Here is a 21,925-nt window from a genome sequence, read left to right on the forward strand (position 1 = left end):
AACAGCTACGAACACAAAAGTTTCCAGGGGCAGTGGGAGGAGCGGGATCTGCCCCGTGGCCGGCAGGATGACGTGCTGGAAGGAGGTGATGGCGTGTGCCCAGAGGTGGCGGGCCGGAGTCCCGCCCGGAATTCACAAAAATAAAAATGTTACAAAAAAATTAAAATAATTATTATAATAATAATAATAGTAGTAGTAGTAAATCGGGTTTGCCAGCTTCCTCCCTGCACAGCTGTCTGCATCTTGGCACCATGGCAAAGCATCCTCCTCCTCCTCCTCATCCCCCTGTGCGCTCGCTGCTCCTGGGACCGAGGCCCCGGCGTTGCTCCAGGCTCCGGGACCCTGCGGTGCTGGCGGGCACTTCCCACAGGCCCGGAGGGGTGACGCGGGGAAATCCCAAACCACAAAGGGGAGGTGGAGTCTCCGGGTTTGCCAGCGGTGTCCCGAGCACAGAAAGGCACGGCGCCCGCCCCCCACGGCCGGCCACAGTCTGGAGAAGAAGAGGAGGAGGCTGAAGGCTCACCCTCAGAGTCTTGGGATTACAAAAGCTGAGAACTACAAAACTAAATACAAAGGGGAGAATCAGCACGTGAGCGTTGAGCCCTCCGCTCCCCGGCGCCGCTCCCGGCGCTGCCCGCGCCGTGCCGGGGCGGGGGGGAACGTTTCGCTTCCTCCCTGCGGCGCCAGCCCTGCGCCCGGCGCTCCCGCGCTGCTGCATCGGCCGTTCCCAGGCTGCTCCTCACACCTTGTAGTAAATGTTGGCTGGGCTCTGCGGGGGCATCTCCTGCACGATGTAGACGGGGTGCCCGTAGTCCCCGCTCACCTTCTCGTAGTGCGGGCAGTAGTTGTTCTCTGTAGTCCGTAAGGGGATGATGATGTCGCTGGGCTCTGAGCCCGCGTTCCCGCTGCATTTGGGGCTGGCCAAGGTGCTGAGGGACAAGGCTGCGGCTCGCTGCTGCGTGTGCTTCCGGTGCCGCTTGCGGATCTTGATCAGGAGCACGACGAGGAAGATGATGATGAGGATGAAGATGACGCAGCCGGCGCCGATGGCCGCGAACACGGCCACCTTGGAGCTCAGGAAGCCATCGCTGGGACCTTGGGTCTCCTGGCCGTCCTGGTTGACGGAGCCTGCAAGGCAAGGGGAGATGGGGGTCAGAGAGGCAGCCAGGTGTGTGCTCTGTCCATCATCACACCTGTGGAGCAGGAGGATGAGTTGCTCATTGGAGCCCCTCTCTGCCCCCCAAACTCAGCACAAAATTCTCCTGCCATGCTCTCAAGGAGGGGAGCCCCTCACCTCCAAGGGGACAGCACTTGCTCCCCACCTTCCCACCCCAGTCAGACCCACACATCCCTGGGAAGGACTGGGCAGGGCAGGCAGGAGCCCCAGGCATCCACAGAGGGGGCACCACATGCCCTGTTCCCCATCCTGCACCACTGCTCCCCTTCCCACCTCCCAGCTTATGGAGCAGAGTGTTGATTGTGTCCAGGTGACACCATTCCAGACCAGGATGCCCTGGTGGATGTGGACTCTGACACCCAGAGCCCCCAGTCTCCAATTACTGACCCCTGGGCCGGGGCAGCTGCAGCCCCCTACAGGGGCAGTGCTTAGAGGCTGATCCAGGCAGGAAGAAAAGAAAAACTTCCCAGATTCATCTGATTCCACTTTGCTCTCAGAGGGGTCAGGAACTCAGGAAACTACCTTCAAAGGGCTCTCACACCCAAGGACCTCACCTTCTCCAAGCCCTCTCAGATGTGCTGTGAAGAACACATGGGAGGAGGAGGAGGAGGAGGAGGAAGAGTGCTGAAACAGCACTTCTCTGCCAAGCTCTGCCAGGAGCTGGGGAAACAAACCCAAGCTGCTCTGCAGCCTGGGCTCAGGACAGCAGAGATGAGCACAACACTTAAAGCAAACCCATCCAGCTCCCAGATCCGGAGAGTCTGGTATCCCTGGAATCCATGCAACAAGCTGAACTTGGAGGTGCTTCATTGGCCCCATCCCTCTCCTGGGGATCCCTGAATACCCACCTGGCTTGCCAGGCTCCTCCACTGCCGGGACCTTGCTGCGTGGGCTCTGCGTGACGACCTTCACAGTGTCATCTGACTCCTTGCTCGGCCGACTCGTCGTCAGCTGCTCTGGGATCACCGCGTTGGGATCTGGGAAAGGGGAGAGATGGATGAGAAGCCTTGGTCCAACCTGGAAGGCAGCAGCTTGTTCCCCCCTAAAGAAGTGCCCCCAGTTGTCAGCCACTCCCATGGGGCACAGGAGCACTGGGAGATGCCGAGAGCAGCAGAGCAAGGCTGAGCTGCTCCAGGGCTTGTGGGAAGCAGGTCCCCACCCTAATTCCCTGGTTTGCTGTTTTCAGAGCTCCCGTGCGTGGGCTGGGACAGGTTTCTTGCTCGGGCAGCAGGAGGAAAGGAAGGGAAGGGCAGGCAGGAGGCCAAGGCTGCAGCACAGCTTTGCCTGTTTATTATAAATATTGGCCCCAACGTGCAAACACAATAATGAGAAGCAGAATCGGGAGCTGCGCATCCGAGTCGGGGCTAAAATGAGGCCGAGGCATCAATGGGGCTGGGAAGCAGCTTGGGATGGAGGTGGTGGGGAGCAGGAACTCCAGAAGAAGAGTCAGATAGTGATATCCCTGCTGTCCCACTGCCACCAGAGTCCCCACAGCCTGGTGGCCTCCAGAGCTGAGAGCCACCAAGCTCAATCCCTGATGCCTGGCCAGCTACAATCCCCCCTTGGATGCCCAGGAAGTCACAGGGGCACTGCCTGTGCCAGCCCCCTGAGACACTTGCGGGGCTCATGGGTCCTGTGCTGAGCTCACTTCCCACTGGGATATGGCCCACGAGGTAACCAGGAACAATCGCTCCCTTTCAATCCCAGTGCTCCGCACATGCGCCATGTTGGCAAGAGAAAAAAGGCAGGAAGAAAGGTCCTAAAAATGAAATTCTGTTGAACTAACCCAAGAGTGCTCCCAGGAGCAGCTGGCCTGGCCTCAGTTTCCCTGGAATCTTGAACTCCCACATCCCCCAGAGGAGCAGGGTTCAGGGGGCAGCAGGAGACCCCAGGGAACAGGAGGACTCACCCTGCCCCACTTTCATGACAATCTTCATGGAGCGTGTCTGGCAGACCCCTCCTTCCCGGTTCTCCAGGCCATCCAGAGTGCCGTTGGAAGTGGCTGCAAGAAAAGAGAGGGAACGTTAGACAGGTTCCTAGGAGCTGGAAGGACACTGCTGGGCAGCTCTCTGCTGTTCCCTGGCATTACTGTGCAGGTCCTCATGTCCCTGGCACTGCCAAGCAGGTCCCAGCTATCCCCTGGCACCTCCTACCCCAGGGATTCACTCCTGACTCCCCATTACAGCCACATCTTCACACCCCAATCCAGAGCCCTCCGAATTCCCAGCTCCTGCTCCTTCCAAATGTGCCTGCAGCAGTGAGGACATGATCCCTGCAGCTTCCTCTCACTGCCACATCCACACAAGTGAGCCATTCTCCATGCCTGCACCCTCCTCCCCCTTTAATTCCTGGATAATTTCCTTTGCTCCTGGTGCAGAATGGGAACACTTGCATATGCACAGTTTAAATTATACATCTCTAATTACACCCTGTGCCTCAGTGAAGAATGTAAACTCAGAGCCCCAGCGGACTCCGGGGGCTCTAATTGCAGGGCAGAAGTCACTTAAATTCACATTAACTTTTCGCTGGAGCCGGCACGGAGTTTTCAGCCCTTGGATCCCATGGGAGCACAGGGAAGATTCCCCCCATCCTCCCCCATCCTCCAGCCCTCTGCAGGGCTCAGGGCAGGGGGGACACAAGAGAGAATAAACCCAAACACAAGGATTTCAGGATTAAGCACCTAAATGGCAGATTCTGCTAAACAGACTCAAAAAACTGGTTTCTGACCCCACCAGGGGCCTGGATGTGGGCACTGTGCCTGGCATGGAGCTGGATCTGCCCAGGGACCAGGATGGTTCCCACCCCATCACCTCCCTCCATCACGGCAGACACAAAGCATCCCAGTGCTCCACCAAATCTAACCACAGGGATCAATTCACCCAGGGAAGCAGGGAAACCTGGGAGGAGCTCAGCAACAGCTTGGGGAAGGCAATGTGATGGAGAATCATGGAGTCCAGGGATAATTTTCCAGACACAAGGCAGGACTTGGCCAGCACAGCGCAGCCAACACTTCCCAGAGCCTCAAGTCAAAGCTCAGCCCCAGGGTTTCAGGTTCCCTGTGCAGCCCAATTCCTGCCTCCATCCTGCAAAAAAGCAGGTCTGGGAAGGCAGGTGACTGACAGAAATTTGGGATGAATCCATTGGACCCTGCTGGGTGTTGGTGAGGGGACAGGAAGAGGCTGGAGTACACAGCAATGAGGCACCCAGCAGGAGGCTGGGTGCCTCCATGAGCCTCCACGCTGGGATAAACTGGAAAGCACACCCAGATCCCTCCAGGAAGCAGGCTCCAAGTCCATCAGCTCTTTCCAAACACCTCTGTGCAATCAAGGCACTTGCCTGAAACTCCAGCAAATGTTTTCCTAATCAGAAAGTCCTTGGGCCATTTGCTGAGTTAACACCTCTCCCACAGTGGGGTCCCCCCTGCCAGCGGCTCCCGGGATGGAGCTGTGCATCCAGCTGGGATGGTGCATCCAGCTGGGATGGTGCATCCAGCTGGGATCTGCTGGCAGCCCTTCCAACAGCAGCACTGTCAGCACCAAGCCCCACGCAAATGCCTGGGAATGTGGAGAAACGCCCCTGACAGCCTGCACGAGTTCTCTGGAATCCAAACAGGATGGACCTGAGCTCAGACTCCCCATAAAAACACATCAGGAGTGAACTCCAGCAGAAGGCTCGGCAGCCCAGTTCTCCCAGGCCGGAGGTGCCGGTTTGGGGGTGAAATCAGCAGGTACATCCCAGCTCACAGCCCTGAAGCAGCTCCTTGAATTGTTTCCCAGCTTCCCAGCTCCATGCCACGGGTTGCTGCATCTCAAAGAGACTCATCCATCGAGGGAGAAGGCAGCAGTCTGTAAAAACCAGTCCCTGTGAGGCCTCAGGAGATCTGATTTATAAATAATTAACTAATTGTAACAAAATGTGGTAACAAGCAAGCGCGGTTCAAGTGGGGGAAACCAGAAGACTCCACAAAGGCAGCAGTTTCTCCAAATAACTATGAAGACATTCCATCCACATACAACAAAAAATATTAAAGGTCCAAAGAGGACAGAGGGAGCAGCTGGAGCCACAGGGATGGCAGCTGGAGCCACAGGGATGGACGAAGGGACACAGCTGAGCATCCCTCTTCCCACCCCACACTTGGACACAAAGTTTCTTCTTGTTCTAGCCATGGAAGTGATGAGGGAGAAAGTAGCTTTGAGAGGGAACCACGTGGAAAAATGAATCAGTTGCTTGAGGGAACAAAAAAGGGAAAAACATTTGTAAAACCCACAGTGATGGTCTTGGAATGGCCTCTGGAACCAAGGACATGAGCTTCCACATTCTGTGTAAATCCACAATGGGCCAGAGAGAAGCTGGATGCTCCATGCAGCTGGTTGGGCTTCCAAAAGTCAAAATCCAAAATCCCCAAATCCATCCAAATGGTGCAGAGTCCAGAGAGTTGGATGTGAACATGTAGGGCAGGGTGATGTGAGAGCAGCAGGTCCATTGGGAAAGGCTCCTCCAGTGCAATGCCCTGTGAAGCTCAGCGATGAAGAGCTGCTCCTCCTGCTCCATTTCTTGCTTTCCCAGTGGAAGAAGCTCCAGCAGAAGGCTCCAGGCTCAGCTCAGCCCAGCTCCAGAGGATCCACACCGGGATCTGGGTGGCTCTTGATGGATTCCTCAGGTACCTGTGCCACTCACTGCCACGGTTAGGGTGAGCTGTGGTGACACCACCAATCCTCAGCTGCCGATGGAATCCAGAGTCAGCAACCCACAGAGGAAAGTGTTAAATCCACAGGCACGGCTGCAGGAGAGCTGGGAGAGCCCCGAGCTGCAGAGAGGCAGCTGCAGGGCAGCAGCAGGAGGCAGAGCTGTGACACAACAAAGGAAGCCAGGCAGGGAGCTGGGCACAGCCATGGAATAGGAAATGGCAGGTCTCAAACAACACTGTCACCTCCCCATGCCACACCAGCAACGCTCAGTCCAGCCAGACCCAGCAACACTGAGCACACAGGAGCATTTTCCTGCCTTATTCCATTTTGGATGGATTCAAAGGTTGGCTGTAAGACTGGGAGAGCAAAAGTAACCTCTGGTCAGTGATTTCCAAAGGCTGACTTCCAAAGGCTGCTCCCAGCCCAGAGAGCCATCAGATGCCTCTGCCCTAATGGAGCATTAAGCCCCGGGCTGCTGAGTGATGAGGATTTAACAGTGATACCATTAACCATGTAATTGCTTGTCAATTTAGAGGAGATGCTCAGCCACCATGGAAGCCAGGCAGGACCTCCACTCCTGGAATCCCACACGCCCACCCAGCCCAGTGACACAGACCATGGAGCTGGGACAGATGGCTGAGATCCCCAACAACCCCATGGTCCCGTCTCCAAGCCAGCAATGCCATGTGCTGTCCCTGCTGCCTCCTCAGCGCCAGCACTCGGTGTCACCAGAGCTTTTCTCCCTCCCCTAAAAATATTTCAAAGGAGAACTCGGGTTTTGGCAGATGGGAGACGCTGGAAGTAATACCTGGCAAGAGATGAAGGCAAGGGTCTCTTAAATGGTCAGCCTTGGCCAGAGCGAGATGTTTGGTTTCTCTGCTGGATTCCCTCTAGCAGGGCTGCGTTATGATTTGGGCCCCAAAGCACAATTAATGTGCTGAGACTGTAGCGAATCCAAGTCTCTTTCCTTTTATTGCTCTTAATCACTCTTCCATCTGTGCAGCTCAGCCCTGCTCCAGCCCCAGCCAGGCACGGCGTGGCCGCAGCCCGGCCGCCATCCCCAGCACCCCCTCACCCCCAGACCTGCACGAGGTTCGTGTTTCCATCACTTTGGGAGCGGTGGCAGCATCTCACCAGTGCCCCACAGCCTGACCCCGGTCCTGCCAGGACCACGGGGGCAAGGGGCAGCTTGCAGAGCAGCCTGAGCCCAGCCTGGACACCCCGGGGCTGAAAGCCCCTCCTGGCACAGGTGAAGCCCCTACAGGTCACCCTGGAGATGCGCCTCCCACATCTCTGATGTGCTCGGACACTGTCAGAGATCCCTGCAGGAATCCACGAGCAGGCTGCACTTCAAATAAAATCCCAGCTCCTGCCACCTCCCCTCTCCAGGTCTTTCAAGCTGTTTTACACCCCCTCAGTACCGACACAGAGGTGCTGCACTGGAGCCCAAACCACCACGGGCACTGAGCTCCTTCCCCCCCATCCCAACCAGCACTGGCACCCCAGGGGACACGGAGCCACTTCCAGGTCACCGAGCAGAGGCACCCGCCTGCTCCACTGCACACCAACTCCCTGGGGCTGCCGGGGAGCACAGCTTGGTTAGAGCCTCTGCTCCTCCTCCTCCTCCCCTTCCTCCTGCTTCTCCCAGACATCAGGGCCATGCAGCTCCGGCTCAGGGCATCCCATTATTGGTAATATTAATATTAATGTCAGTGTCACTTCCTAGCCAGCCCCACTGTGGGGACACGAGCCCCCACCCCGCACACATCCCCCAGCCCCTCTCCTGAGCTCCAGCACTCCGGCTGGGGCCGCTGCCAGCGCCGGGGCAGGGGCTGTGCGGAGGGAGCCCACCCCACGCTGTCACACTGCCAGCGGGGCCGGCAGCCGCCTTCCAGCCCTCTCCCAGCCCTCTCCCAGCCTTTCCGAGGCAGCTGCGCCGGGAAGGGGCCCTGCAGCCCCTGAAATGCCTGCGTGAGCCAGCCCGGCCCTGTCCCGTCCCCGCACGGCGCAGGAGGTGCAAGGCTTGGGTTTCACAGCCACTCCTGCCAGCTCCAGAGCTGCTCCAGAGCTGCCCCAGGGTCTGGCATGGAGAGAGAAGGGCCTGGGGGCTGCTCCAGTGGCGCTGCTGACCGCGGGAGGGCCCCTCTGCTCTCCTCCCTGCCATCAGGGCACTGCCATGCCATGGAGCAATGGGGATTGCTGTGTCCATCCCCACAGCTGTGCAGGGCAGGTGAGGAGCCTGTCTCTGCAGCAACTGGGAATCTGGACACCCCACCCCACACTCCCTGCTCCAGCAAACACAGTGGGAAAATCCCCAGTTCAAATGCACTGCTGGAAATAGAAATGAAAAGCATTATGTGGGGCTTGTGTGGGATGGGGTTTGACTCTCCTTGGCCAGGGTCAGCACCCCCAAAATCAAATTAAAGGGTTAAATTAGCCCCATTCCTTATAGAGAGCAGAGGACACACACAGTTACAGCTAGAAGAAGGGAGGACACCACTCACCACACTCATCCTCACCACCTACAGTTCCACTCTCTCCCACTCTTTCCTGGGGCAAAGGGAGAACAGGCAAACACTGAAGTATCCACTGGAAAAAGACACTTTAACCAAGTAATGCTTAAGTGAAGAGCTAATTTCCCATTAAAACAGCTTTCTGGTGGAAAATTATAACCAGCTCTAATTAGTATCATAATTAAGAGTCACTGCTGGATTGCAGGGAACCTCATCCAGGCTGGAAAGCACATCTTGGCTGCAGGACCACAGCTTGGTGACTCACTCAAGCCCTTTATCATCAACACTGTCTGTGTAGAAGAGCTGAGGAAAATCCCAGTGTCCATCCTGCTTCCTGCTCAGCTCAGGGACCACAGCCCTAAATAAACCCTTTTTCTTCAGGTCAGTCCTGCACATCATTGGGAGAGGAAGGTGATTTGTGCAGTCTCTGTGGTCACTCCAAGCAACTGGAGACAGGTCAGGATGAAAGTGCCACATAATTCCCCACCTGAGGCTCTGCCAGAGTCATATGTGGGCCCTGCTGGGAGCAGGAGGGGAGGAAACCACTTACTGCCTTTTAACAGGGTGCAAATCTCTCCTGTTAGGTAGCAAAACCTCTGGGAGATGACTGAGAAATCCTTTGGGAAGAGGATGGAGATAGACAGTGCCATCCCCTAGCTGCAAGGCCGATGCCAGCTGCCCACCTGAGCTCAGGCTCCATCCACACTCCCATGGGCTCAGAGAAAACTTCAGGTGATCAGGGACAGAGAAGCTGACAGAGTGACAGAGTGATGGTGCTTCCTGGAGCTCCCAGTGAGCCCTTGGTCTGACAGACAGCACTCACCATCACCAGCATCCACCACCACATCCCAGCACCTACCATCACACGCCCAGCACTCACCATTACAGACCCCTCCACACCAGTTCAGAGCTGCAGTAACACCAACAAGCCTCTTCCCAGCACTACAGGAGCAGTGGACTGCAATAGGAATCCCAGGAGAAAAGCCCAGGGAGAGGGTCTTGAGGTTATGGTTATCTAAAAAAATATGCCAAGGAAGGAGCTGCCTGCACTTATCCATGCACAGCTTCCCAGCCACACCAGTATGCCAGGAATTGTTTCAATTCCTCAAGCTGAAAACTCTTTCTGCCTTAAGAGTCTCCTACTCAATGGTTAATCCAAAAGCAGCCAAGTTGAATCGCTTCCAGTGTCCCAGAGGAAGTCCTCAGAGGTGACCACCACTGAAGAGCCAGGTCCACCACAATCCATGCAGCTGCAGCTCCAGGAGATGCCCTGGGATTTGCTGTAGACATGGCAGGAGGAGCAGGGGCTGGAAGAGCCAGGGTGAGGAAAGGGAAGATGGGATGCACCAAAAAACCTGCTTTGGCATAAGCCTCCCACCACACCAGAGCAGGATCAGGCAGGTGATGCAGGGGGAGATGCCACCTCTGCCATCTCTATTGTCGCATGTTAAACATGTTTTGTTTTCTCCTAATGGGTCATGACAATGTTAAAGGGGTCGTGACAATGACAGAGATGCTCTTGCCAATCATTTCTCCTGGGGAAGAGCATCCCGGGATGCAGCCAGCCCAATTCCCCAGGCAGACAGGACCCAGTGCCCAGCTCCAGAGCTGTGCCAGGGCTGTAGGCCGAGCTGGGCTGCCCAGCAGCCAGGGAGATGAGCGGGCATGGGGACCCCTGGGTGGGTGGTTATGGCAGGCAGGGACCCCTGGGCAGGGGTTTGTGGCAGGCAGGGCCCCCTGGCCCCAGAGTAGATCAAAGCACGGGGTATTTACCTCCCGGCCGGGCCTGGGACACCGGCCCTTTCTGAGGGGGCTTTTCATCCCTATTAGGGCCATGAAAGGCTGAGCCATGAGATCAGCTGCCAGGGGCTGTCCGGGGACAGCGCTGAGCCGAAAAGGTCAGGAGGGAGGAGGAGAAGAGAAAAGAGGCAGAGGCTTAAGGGACAGGGCTCAACAAAATCACATTTACTGTGGTCACGCTCTTCAGACAAGCCTGCAAGACAAGGAACCGCGTGTTGTCTAAGGGCCATTATTTGGGTTTGACATGGCCAGGGCCCGGGCTTTGAAGTCGGGAGCAGGACACCGTTAGAGCCATTTGTGTCTGGCCAGCGGCTCCCACGCGGCATCACCATCCCCTGCCAGCGGCTCCCAGCGGGATGGGAATGGGGATGCAGGAGCAAAGCCCCAAAACCAGATGGATGCCACCAGGCCGGCTCTGCTTGGCCTGGGTGTGTTGCAAGCCGGGCCCCTTTGGGTGAAGAATGAGGAAGCCACTTAATTGGAGTTTTATCAGCACAAGTTCACAGCTCCCATCATGGCATCAAACGGCCCTTGGGCTTTCAACTCCCCTCCACCAAACAAGTTGTGGGAAAGAGCATGAGGAGCACATGAAAGTGGCCACATTCAAATGGCATCAGCAAAGAGCTGGCAGGCTGACAAAGCCCCCCCGGCACAGCCCCCAGCCCAAGGAACCAGGGAGGGAATTATCAAATCCCAAGGAATGCAGGAAGAAGTGCGAGCGGCTCTGCACCCATGCACTGGCATGGGCTGAAGGCTTCCCAAACCAACGGAAGTTGGAGGAGCACAGCCAGAAAAGCAAGTATGGCAACGTGTCCCAAAAAAGCTCCCGACAAGGAAGGATGATCCTGGCAGCTGGCAGGGTATAGGTGACCCCCTTCCTCATGCTGAGCTGCAGGAAAACGCTGACGGAGCGTGGCGCGGGGACGAAGCCACATCGCAGCAGCAGCGATGGTTTACAACAAATAACTCTTGCCAGGTTAAGACTAATTGCATCTAAAAACAGAAATGCAAGACAAGGGCTTTAACACAACACTCAGGGTAATAGATCCGCTCTCACTGCATCCCGCTGCCAAAAAGCATTGGATTGGATTACGGACATTATTACACCAAAAATGGATTGAAGGGCTTAAGGACTCACAATAAACAGCAAATGTGTCGGATTTATGAGGAAGCATCTACTAGGACCTTGTTTTTCCTTCAGCGTTGTCATCAAACAAGGGCTCTGTGCTTTAAAGAGGCTCATGGGACAGGTTGGACACTGAGGAAGAACACCTGGAAGAACACCTCAGCACCATCACCACCACATCTGCAAACAGCTGCCTGGAGTGCACCCTGAGGCTGAGCGAGGTTTGCCTGGGGTCTCTACACCCCAATGAACACAGAAGGGGCTGCCAGGACCACCACCAGCCCCAAAAACCAGAGAAGGAGCTGGGAACTATGGGAGTCCATCCAGTTCCATCCCTGCATTGAGCAGGGACACCTTCCACTACACCAGGTTGCTCCAAGCCTTATCCAACCTGGCCTTGAACACTTCCAGGGATGAGACATTCTAGGGATGGACTAGGTGACATTTAACAGTTCCTTCTAACCCACACTATTCTTTGATTGTCTGATCCAGAGCTCTGGGATAGCAGGGAGCCACTCCAGGAGCTCCTCCTCACGTCACCCTGCTGCCAGGACATGGGGATTAATGGATCTCTATCCAGGCACCTCATTACCAGAGATAGTAAAACTGGAGCAAGTTCAAAGAGGAGCAGCAAACGCAATTAGGAGCTGGAGTGAATTAGGAGGGGAGGTGCAGGGAGCTGAACCTGCAGGGCTGGATAAGCCATGGTGGGGCTGGAGCTGCCCACGACATCCCAGGAGTGCAGGCACCAGGCAGGGGGGAGGTTATTCCGATGGGAAGTATTTTGAAGGGAGGGGACAGGACACTGGGGACAGGGAATCACACCAAGACACCAAAGGCAAGCAGGGAAACACCCACAGCGCATCATGATATAAAACACACAATTCCCAAATTCCCATCTCCTTCACCCTCTCAGCACTTCATCCTGGGGATGGTGCCCACGTCCTGCTGGAGTCCCTCATGCCCCCCCAGCCTCTGTCTCCAGTGTAGACCTGCAGGCAGATGCTGCTGCATCTTGTTCATTATGGAAAGCTTTAGAAATAAGCATCACCTTTCCTTATCCATCCCCAGGAGCAAAGATGCTTTTAAGGAAAGCCTGGAGCTGGTGTGGAGGGGGTCAGTGTGAGGCTCCAGAGAGGATGGGGACAGGGAACAGCAGCTTTCAAAAGCCTTTTCATTGCTAAGCCGAGGGCTGGGGCCGTGTCCCTCCATGATAAAAGTGTCCCTAAACAAGGCTTGGCATATCCAAAGCAATGGCAAGGAGCAGTCCTGAATAGAGGGACCCTGGGAAGCCCCCCAGCTCCGGTGAGGAGGTTTTCCAGCCGCTGGGGAAGGTGGGGGATGAGTGGCACACGCCCTGCTCCCCTCGGCTCCAGCACTGCTTCCCCGGCTTAGAAATGAAAAGGGAGAAAAAAACCCTTTTGTGTGTCCAGGCAAAGCTTGGGGAAAGGGAGGGGAGAAAAATTGGGGGGGGAAAAAAAAAGACAACATGTGGGTGGTCTGCTCAGGAGACTTTTGACTTTGTTTTTTTGGCTATTTTATTTCTTGGCAGAAAGAACTCCTGGGGTTGCTCAGCAGAGGGTATGGCCAGATCACAGGAGCATCCTCAGCCCACCCAGGGGCCAAAGTTCAGCTGGCAGCTCCCAGCTCCGAGGGGTTTCGCATCAAAGCTTGGAGGAGTCAAGAGAAATTAAAGTCAGAAACGGTCCAAGGCAGGGGCAGAGGGCACTGCCGGCCCCCTGAGGAGAGGGGGGGCATCCCACAGGGATGCTCCAAGCACCCCGCTCGCTGCATCCCTATACAGCCTGAAACCAGGAACAAGAGGATAAATAGGATTTTATATTAAAAAATGAGTTTAAAAAGCTCGGCCCAACATCCAACGGGACGCACAGCCGGGATTTCCCAACCTGGGCTATGCCATCTTTGCAAAATCCCGGCTGCATGTCCCGTCGGATCCGCAGCGAGCCGGAGCCGGTCACCAGCAGTGACCCAGGTGTGCTGGCAGCCGTGCAGGGGAGCTGGCATCGGCTCAAAGCTGCAGGGGCCCCGCGGGAGCCGCGTTTGGAGTCGGCAATGCACCGGCAGCCGCTTGTGAAAGCACCTCCCAAAGCTCCGGGAGGTTGATTTTCACTTCAGTTTTCGTGTGAAATGCAAAACAGCTCCTTAAAATTTGGGTAATTCAGAGGCTGTAAATCTGTCTGCCTCCACCTTCCTGATGGACTTGGTTACCATAAGAGGGATCCCAGATTTCTTCTTCTCGGTGCTTTGTTCACCTCCTGAGCTCGTTTTGGGGAGCCTATTTGTCTTTGAGGGCTCTTTGCAGCCTGAGAGTCCCAAGGGCTGTAGGTCAGAGGACCCCAATTTCAGCCCTCATTAGCTTGATGACCATGTCAGTGCTTGAACTTGACCCCCAAACACAGAGGAGCCACCGACCAAGCGCTTCAAGATGCTTGGCTGACCCAAGTCTGGCACTTTGGCTTCTCTTCCAAATTTTTGCCCACTGCAGGCAAAGCTTATATTCAATCAAGCTTTTCATCAGCTGAAGGATAGCAGAAGGGCTGAACTTTGCCATCCCAGAGCCACCAGGCTGATGCAGCTGTGCTAAGGGAGATGGGAGCCTATGTGGGAGTTGTGCCACAGGTTTTGGCATCCCCAGCCCATCTGGGGCATCTGGACTGGAACCAGGGTGTCCTGCCCACAATGGCTTCGCAGCTGGTGCCTGTCAAGTGACACAGGACAGACATCCCCATGTCTGGACAGTGACAGTGACCATTGTTCTGGAAGAGCCTGGCCCTGCCACAGTGACTCAGCCCTGCAGAGCCCACGGTCGCTGCCAGCACCGAGCCAAGCTGGCTCTGCAGGTTGTAGTGCCAGGTCGTCCCTGCTGTCATCCCTCCTGCTAGGGAAACTTCCCTGACTGACCATGCAGAAGCCACTTTGGCATCTCCACGGCCACACAGGTAACAGAGCCCCCTGTGAGCCCCTGTCACCACCGGGCAAAATTTGCTATGACAGAAGTGATGAGGGCTCAAGGCTGACCTGCCAGAGCCAGGCCCGGCTGCTTCCTCTGCATCAGGTTTATCCCAAATTACTCTGCAGCAAGATTCCAATAGCCCCAGCCAGGCTCGCTGGGGAGATCCAGACCAGCAGCCTCACCACAGCACCATGCTACAGCACAACCCCCCCGTCTCCACTGCCTGCCATGGCCTTGCTGCCCCCTCCCAAAGATTCCAGGCTAAAAATACCCTGTTTCCAGCCAGGAACACACAGCTCCCACGGCTGGGAGCTCGCCCCCACACAGGCAGTGACCCCTGTGCCAGCCGCTCGCCGCAGAGCCCACGGCACGCAGCGAGGGGAGCTGAGCCGTGGCCACCGTGCCCTTTGCAGTGCACCCAGCCAGGCGGGGACAGCCAGGCTGAGGAGGAGGGGAGGGGACAAAGAGAGAGCTGGCAGCACTGCCCAGACACGGCTGAGCTCCCTCTCCATCCACACCAGAGCAGGCACAGGGGGATAGATTTCTGTGCAGCAATCCCCTGCATGCACAGACCACAGGCTCCAAGAAAATTCCAGCCTCTTCTCTCTCCCCTCCCTAAAATGCCATGGTGCACCAAGACACAAACAGAACAAGCCAGCGTACAGAATTTTTCAGCCATTTCGATCATATCACACACTGGACACCACCAGCACTTCCTTGTGCTGGGGCTGCTACTCTTGGAGGCAATACCCAGGAATAAGGACAAGCATCACCATTCCTCTTTCTCCCCAGCCCCAAAGCAAAACCCCACAACACTTCCAGCAAAGATGGCAGCAAAAAATAGGCTCCAGGCATGACAGCACTCCAGGGCCAACCCCAGATGGGGATGTGCTCCTGCTCCCAGCCATGAGCAGGGCAGAGGACACAGCAGAGCAGCCAGATAGGGACTGGTGACCCACTCGGCCAGTGACACATTCCTCCCCCTGCTCCCATCCAGCGGGACATATTTTCCATCCATGTCAGCTCTCTGCACCGGCCAAGTCACACACAAGCGCCTGGTGACACTCTCCAGGCGCCCGAGCCCTCCCGAGCCAGGACTGGCAGCGAGAAAGAGGAGGGCGACTCACATGTGATGAAGTAATCCTGGTGCCGCTTGAATTCCAGGCCCATGTAGTTGGGGCTGAACTCCTGGAACTTGATGGTGAAGCGGATCTCCTGCTCGGGCCGGTTGCACGTCACCAGCACGTTGGGGTCCATGACGGTGCTGCAGGCATCCGCCTGCTCCTTCCTCACCAGGTACAGCTTGTAGTACTCGTAAGGCTTGGACGGCTCCGCCTTGGGGCAGATAATGTCCAGTTTATCCCCAATCTCTGGGTAGATGACCAGCCCCTTCCCAGTCATGAACCTGGAAGAGAGGAGGGTAAGAGGTTACCATGTGCTGGAGCAGAGGCCACATCAGCCCAGCCCATCCCAATCTGACACCATTTTTGTGCTTCAGCTCTGCTGCTCCCCCTCTGTAAGACAGGTTTTGACACCAAAAACAAGTTCTCCTCTTCCCTCACCAACTCAGCCTGTTCATGGAGCCAGCACAGGCTCCTGCTGACAAAATCAGGGCTGGCTTGGGTCAGTCCCGCTCGCCAGCCATGATAAGGGTGGGCACCTTTCCCAGCCCCAAGCCTGGCATCCAACTGGGAATGAGTCTTCCCACAAAGGGCTGGGAGACGCCGCGGCTCTGCCCGACGGCCAGGCAAGGAGCTTCCTGCAGGGACAGGCAATAATTAGGCATGGGGAGAAGTCCTGACAATGGGGTGAAGGGAGGGATCCCGTCCACGCCCCAGCTCCCTGAGGAATTCCTGTCCTTAAATGGAAGGGAAGGAAGCATCCTGCAGGACAACTTCTACTGAGCCAGGCTCAACAGCGTGCCCAGGAGCGTGGGAGGACCGGATGGAGAGGAGCAAGGAGGGAGGAAAGCTATTCGGGGCTGGAAGGCAGGGCATTGGGAAGGGTAGGAAGGCAAGATGCTGATAATTAACATTCGGATCTCGTTATGGTGGGGCAAGGCACTGATTAGGTTTTTTTCAGCGTGAAGGAAAGGATTAGGGCAGCAAGGAGGGAAGCAGCAGATCATCTACTTTGATGTAGGCAACTAAATACGTTCCTGATGGGAGATAAGGTGGGAATGGATTTTCCTGCAGAGTTATCTGTGCTGCAACTCCCTCACGTAATCTGGGCACGGCAAACGCAAAGTGAGCACTTTGCCAAGGCTGCGTGGCCACGCTTCCCCTTCTGCTGTCGGACACAGCCCATCCCTGTGCCAGCCCACCCTGGAGACTGGATGGGGCCAGGATACCTTCTCCCCCAGCCAGCTGCTCCGGCTGGAGCTGCAGGCTCCGTGGAAGGAAGATCAAACACACAAGACCAACCTGCTCTGTGGCTCCATGCAAGTCTTAGCAAGAAGCCACAGAGCTGGAACCAGCACCAGGCCTTTGGCTGCAGGAGCCTAGCAGATCCACAGGCTGGGCTGGAGCAGGCAGGCGGAGCTGAAGCCCACGCACCCCCAAGTGCCCTTGGCACAAGCTCTGGAGCTCAGTGCCAGCTGTAGTAGCAGGGCAGACATGCAGACATCATCTGCACCTCACTTGCAGCTTGCCAGGTCAGAGGAGCATCTCAGGCACCCAGAGCATGGCACAGGGATGGCGGGCACAGCCTCATGACAAAGCTGGATTTAGAGGGGTCACAGGTCCATCCTCCCTGCCTGGCTGCAGCTCCACATCAGCTACAGTAGCACCCAAAGCAGCACAACAGGGCAGCTGGGATCATCCCAACCCCAGCACCAGTGGCACAGCAGCACCTTGGCGATGTGAGGTTGCAGGGAATTTTGTACAAGCCATGATTCATGCAGATGGTGACCAGGAGACAGTGGGTAACTTGGCCCCTGGAGGGTCTTTAGGAATGCAGGTGGGATGCAGAGCCCGCCTCCGTCCAGGCACTGCCGTCAGGTGAGCCATGCTTTGCTTCACACTACCAAGTAGGTCACCTGGCCAGTGGCCAGCAGGCACTTCCAAAGGCTTGGGAGCGATAAAGGCTTCCCCACCCACGGCCAGAGCCCTGATGCAAGGCTGGAGCAGGAGCAGGAGGCGGGAGCTGCCCCTGTCCCTCCCTCCCCGCCTGGCCGCAGACACGCAGCGCAAGTGAACACTTGCACGGGTTCCCACCCCGAGAGGCAGCTGGATCCCACACTCCTTTCTCCACGGTTGGGCTGAGTCAGAGGCTTCCTGGCACAGGATTCTGGAGTGACTCAAGCTCCCTCCTCAGCTCCTGCCAGCTCCCTCCTGCCCAGAAGATGCCAAACAGGAAGCCACAAACAAGTCAAGCAGATGTCTTGCACCGCCGGAGCAGGAGAAGAAGGCTCCTATCCACCCTCATCTCCATACCAGGAGGACCTATCACACCTCTGTGGCCAAAACCTTGGCCAACACCTGCAAACCAACCGGTCCCTGGGCCACCAGCCTGTTGGGATCAGGCCAAATGGATTTGTAAGCAGGGGAGGGGCCACAAAGCAGCTGAGGGAGCTGAGAACCTCCCAGTACCACATCCTGCTGGCACCTCTTCATCTCAGGAACTTCAGGACCAAGGCCTACCTTAGGTTTATGTAAGGATAAAACAAGGAGGCAAATCCTTTCCACACTCAGTCTCGGCTCCAGAAGCACACAGCTGCTTTCTGGGAATTAGCTCAACATCTTCCAGATCCACACAAACATGGAGCAAGACAGAGCCACTTCTTTGTGCATGGAGCTTTTGCGCTGCTCCCTCCAACTGCTGTTCCCCACCTGCACACAGGCTGTTTTCCCTATGTCCTCCAATTTTCCTGACTTTTTTCTCCTCCATTTCTCCTCTTCTCTAACAGCAGGGCCGTTTCCAGATGACAGCCTGGGCAGCACAGGAGAGGATATAAACCTGAGGCATGTATCTCGAACCCCTCAAGCAGCTCTTCCAGCTTTTCACCACACACAGAGATCTTTATTTCTCCCAAAAATTCTGCTTTGTCACAAGAACAGCTTGTGATGATCGTCCTAGGGAAGACCAACAATAGCTCCCACAATGCCAGAGGCTGGCTCTCTGGGAAATTCTCCTTTAAAATACATGGTGAAAAGCAACATTTATCACAAGAAAAGGAGAGGAAAAAAACGTCCAAAAATTGTCACATGCTGCCTGAACACAGGATTTCAGCCAGTACTGGAGACGAGGTATTTTAGTTCCAAGGGATGGTTGAAGACAAAAAGGAATTACACTCTTGACTTGTCTTCACAAGGACATGTCTTCAGATTTATCTTAACCCGGAGGAGTGAACAGAGCAACTCTTAAATTAATAGGGAAATTCATCGTGCCCTCAGAGCACCCACTGTAATTTCAGGGAGGGAAGAGGGAATCTGCTGTTCCTCTGGAAAACACAGCTTGATTTCCCTGTTTTAAGGTGGGAAGGGAAAAAAAAAAGAGGAAAACTAAAACTTAGCTCAACCTTAAGGCTGAAACAACTCTCAGCATTAAGAATCACCCTCTCCTCTACCTTGCCCAACACGCAGGAGGAGGAAGATAATGGCTCCAGCTTTATTCCTGCCCCATCCCCAAAGCGTCCAAGGCCAAGTTGGATAGGACTTGGAGCAACCTGGCATAGTGGAAGGTGTCCCTATCCATGGCAGAGGGTGGAACTGGATGAGCTTTAAGGTCCCTTCCAACCCAAACCATTCTGGGATCCTGGGATTGGCACCATCACCAGCTCACAGGTAACATCCCAGCATCATTTCTCCTGGTGTCCAGGAGGGTGGGAATGATTAACCACAGCCACTAAAGCTTAAAACAAGTATTTTTTTGCCAGCTGAGCAGGTGGAGAGGGTCTGCAGCTTCATCCCTTAAAGCCCCTGAGGTGATTGATTTTTGGGTGGCATCCGTGGCTGCCCACCTGCAGAGCCAGGGGACCATCCCGGCCATCCCAGGCAGGCGTCCCCATCCCCAGCGCCACTGCAGGCCCCCAGCTCCCGGCCCCGCAGGTTCCTTGGGAGCGATCAGGTGGCAGCGTCCAATTTCCTCATTGTTTCGGGAGGTGTTTTCTGATGGGAAAGGTGAAAAGGGGATTTGTGAGCCTTGTAAACCGATTCCTCTGAGTTGGGTAAACAACGGGAGCTCTGTTGGCAGCAGGATGCCGGGATGCCGGAGCAGGGAGATGGGATTAAAGTGCAGCCTCTCCTCTGCCCTGAGTTGGGGGGCTGCTGGTGGGGCCCCCAATCCCTTGCAGAGCCCCCCTCACTTCCCCTTGGGGGTCCAAAATATAGGATCTGATGGAGCGACCAGGGGCTAGAGGTGGGACCTGCTGGAAGAGCCAGGCAAGCATCCCAGAGAGGGTTTGCTGGGACAGGAGGAAGAATAAGCTAAGGAGGAAACCCAAGCAAGTCGGCCAGAGCAAGATCAGGAGTTATACTGGGAATGATACCCCACTCCTCCACACCCCCTCCCATGCAGGCACCTCTCCTCCATGTAGGCACACATGGATAGACATGGATGAGCCAACACATTCCCAGCAATCCCATAGACACAAGTGTCCTGCAGATAAGTCATCTGGAACCTTAAAATCCAACTGTCCCTCACCTCTTTGTTAGGGAAGACCAAAAAATGGCTTAAAAATACAATTTTTTTAAATAATAGGTTGACATATTTTCCAACTGCTCTGCCCCTGGATCCAAGCACTCCTTGCACCACATCAACCACAAAATCTCTGGGGCAGCATCACCTTTCCCCACGTCCACAGCATACAATGCCCCTCACATGATTTCAGGCTTGGCAGAAACAGAACAACATTTCCCAAGAACCTTCTCCTTGGAGAAGATGTCCTAACGCTGATGCTGACATACATATAAGATGACATATGCTAAATGCTGTTTGCTTCAAAGAAATCCAAAAATAACTGCATCTTCCATGGAGGACGTGTACGTCTGGCAGGGAAGGCTGACAGTGCCTGGCAGAGCGAGACCTGCAGGAGCTGGGAGGTTTTCCTGGTGTCTGGGCAGCTGAAGCCCCCATGGGCCCAGCTCTCCACACCAACAGAGCATGTGAGTCCTTCCAGATGGATCATAGTTCCCACCCACCAGGAATCTCCTCAAGGAAGGGATGGGAAAGGGCCAGATCCAGTAAAGAATCCAAAGCTCCATGTTCAAACTGGGTGTGGGATCCTGAAAAACACTCCTGAACCCTGCGATTTGCTGGTGCCCAGCCACATACAGATCCAATCCTGCCCTCTCTGCCTCACTTGTCCAAACTTCCCTGAGCTCTTTTCCATACCCCGATGTCACAGAGCCACATCACACTCCTGCCATTGGAGGGTCCCTGTGCAGCTCGTCCACAGCTCCCTTGGTGACATCCAGCCACCTATGCCCTTGCCAAAATCTGAATTTTCATCAAGAAAGAGAATTAAGAGATCAGTAGTAAAAACTGGAACCTAATTTAGGTGAAGTGGGACATCAGAGATCAAACAGCATTACCAGACAGGGACAACCACATGGTCCTCAGGGAGATTGAGCTGAGAACATCAGCCACCCCCTGTCACAGGGAGAGGTTCTCCTGCTGACACCAGGAGGTATCAGTGAGACAGAGCAGCCCCCACCCACCTCACTTCACCTCTCCAGAGCAGAGAACAATCAAACCAGAGGAATTACACCTAATCCCAAAGGCCCACCTGATCCCAGCACACCAGCAACATCCACAACCCTTCCCCGAAGTGGTGCCAGTACACAAAGGCACAGCCCCTTTCTCCTATTTGACTCCCATTCAGCTCTTGGGAACAAAGATACTCCGTGGAAGGAAGTTAATTACAAGTGGAATGAAAAGGTTCCTCCCTCTGTATCTGTCGCCTTCTCACTCGTCCATTGCACCGCTCATCACCACAAGAGGGTAAATAGGAGCACACGAACCCCCACGCTCTCAGATCCCACTCCTTTCATGTGCTCCTCTATTATTAGTCTCCTTTAGAAGAGCCTGCCATCTTTTTTCCCCCTGCTAATCTATGGATAATTATTTTCCTTGCCCTTCAGCAGCCCTCTTCTATTTCTGCTCTATCCTTTTGGAGCCGAGGTGGCCACACAGAGCCAGCAATCCCAGGTATCTGAAAGCAGCTCATATCTCCTCCACTCCTTTGGTCTCTGCTGTTCAAGGAGATATTTTTCACCTTCCAGCCCCCCCAGCTCCTCACCATCCTGGGAGAGGGAACAGCCTCTGCTGAGCCCCCCCTGGGGCCGTCCTGTCCAGTCCCCCTCCCAGATACACTCTAAGGCCCTTTTTTTTCCTCATCTCGGGTTTAATGAGGCCCATTCAACCCTTCCAAAGACAAAAGGCCCTTCTCGTTTCCAAACGGATTTACACGACGCATCAGTGAGGCATAAACGGGTCTCCATGGCAACGCTCACCGACCCCCCCAGCTCTGGGATGCCATTTTACAACTCTGCTGCTCCCCAAAACCCTTTTGTTGCTTCTCTGCCAGCTGGGAGGCTCCTCACAAGCTGGTAAACCCTCACCCCACACGTCCGGGTGCCAGGGGTGACATTTTTTGAGGTGAAGTTACAAGATGCCCAAGCCAGTGTCCCCCTGGCACAGACACTC

At 55.4% G+C, this 21,925-nt stretch overlaps 1 protein-coding gene across 1 annotated transcript in view; it reads right to left on the bottom strand.

Annotated features, from left to right (window-relative positions):
- Positions 1 to 368: 368 nt before the first annotated feature.
- Positions 369 to 21,925, bottom strand: part of EFNB1 (ephrin B1) — a 43,774-nt gene continuing 22,217 nt past the window's right edge. The window contains exons 2-5 of the mRNA XM_054641400.2: positions 15,406 to 15,683; positions 3,087 to 3,179; positions 2,026 to 2,154; positions 369 to 1,128 (exon numbers count right to left, since the gene is read on the bottom strand). Of these exons, the coding sequence (XP_054497375.1) occupies positions 740 to 1,128; positions 2,026 to 2,154; positions 3,087 to 3,179; positions 15,406 to 15,683 (889 nt within the window). The 3' untranslated portion in view covers positions 369 to 739. The remainder of the gene's footprint in view (positions 1,129 to 2,025; positions 2,155 to 3,086; positions 3,180 to 15,405; positions 15,684 to 21,925) is intronic.

This window comes from Agelaius phoeniceus, chromosome 14 (genome assembly GCF_051311805.1).
Source record: "Agelaius phoeniceus isolate bAgePho1 chromosome 14, bAgePho1.hap1, whole genome shotgun sequence".
Classification (NCBI taxonomy): domain Eukaryota; kingdom Metazoa; phylum Chordata; class Aves; order Passeriformes; family Icteridae; genus Agelaius; species Agelaius phoeniceus.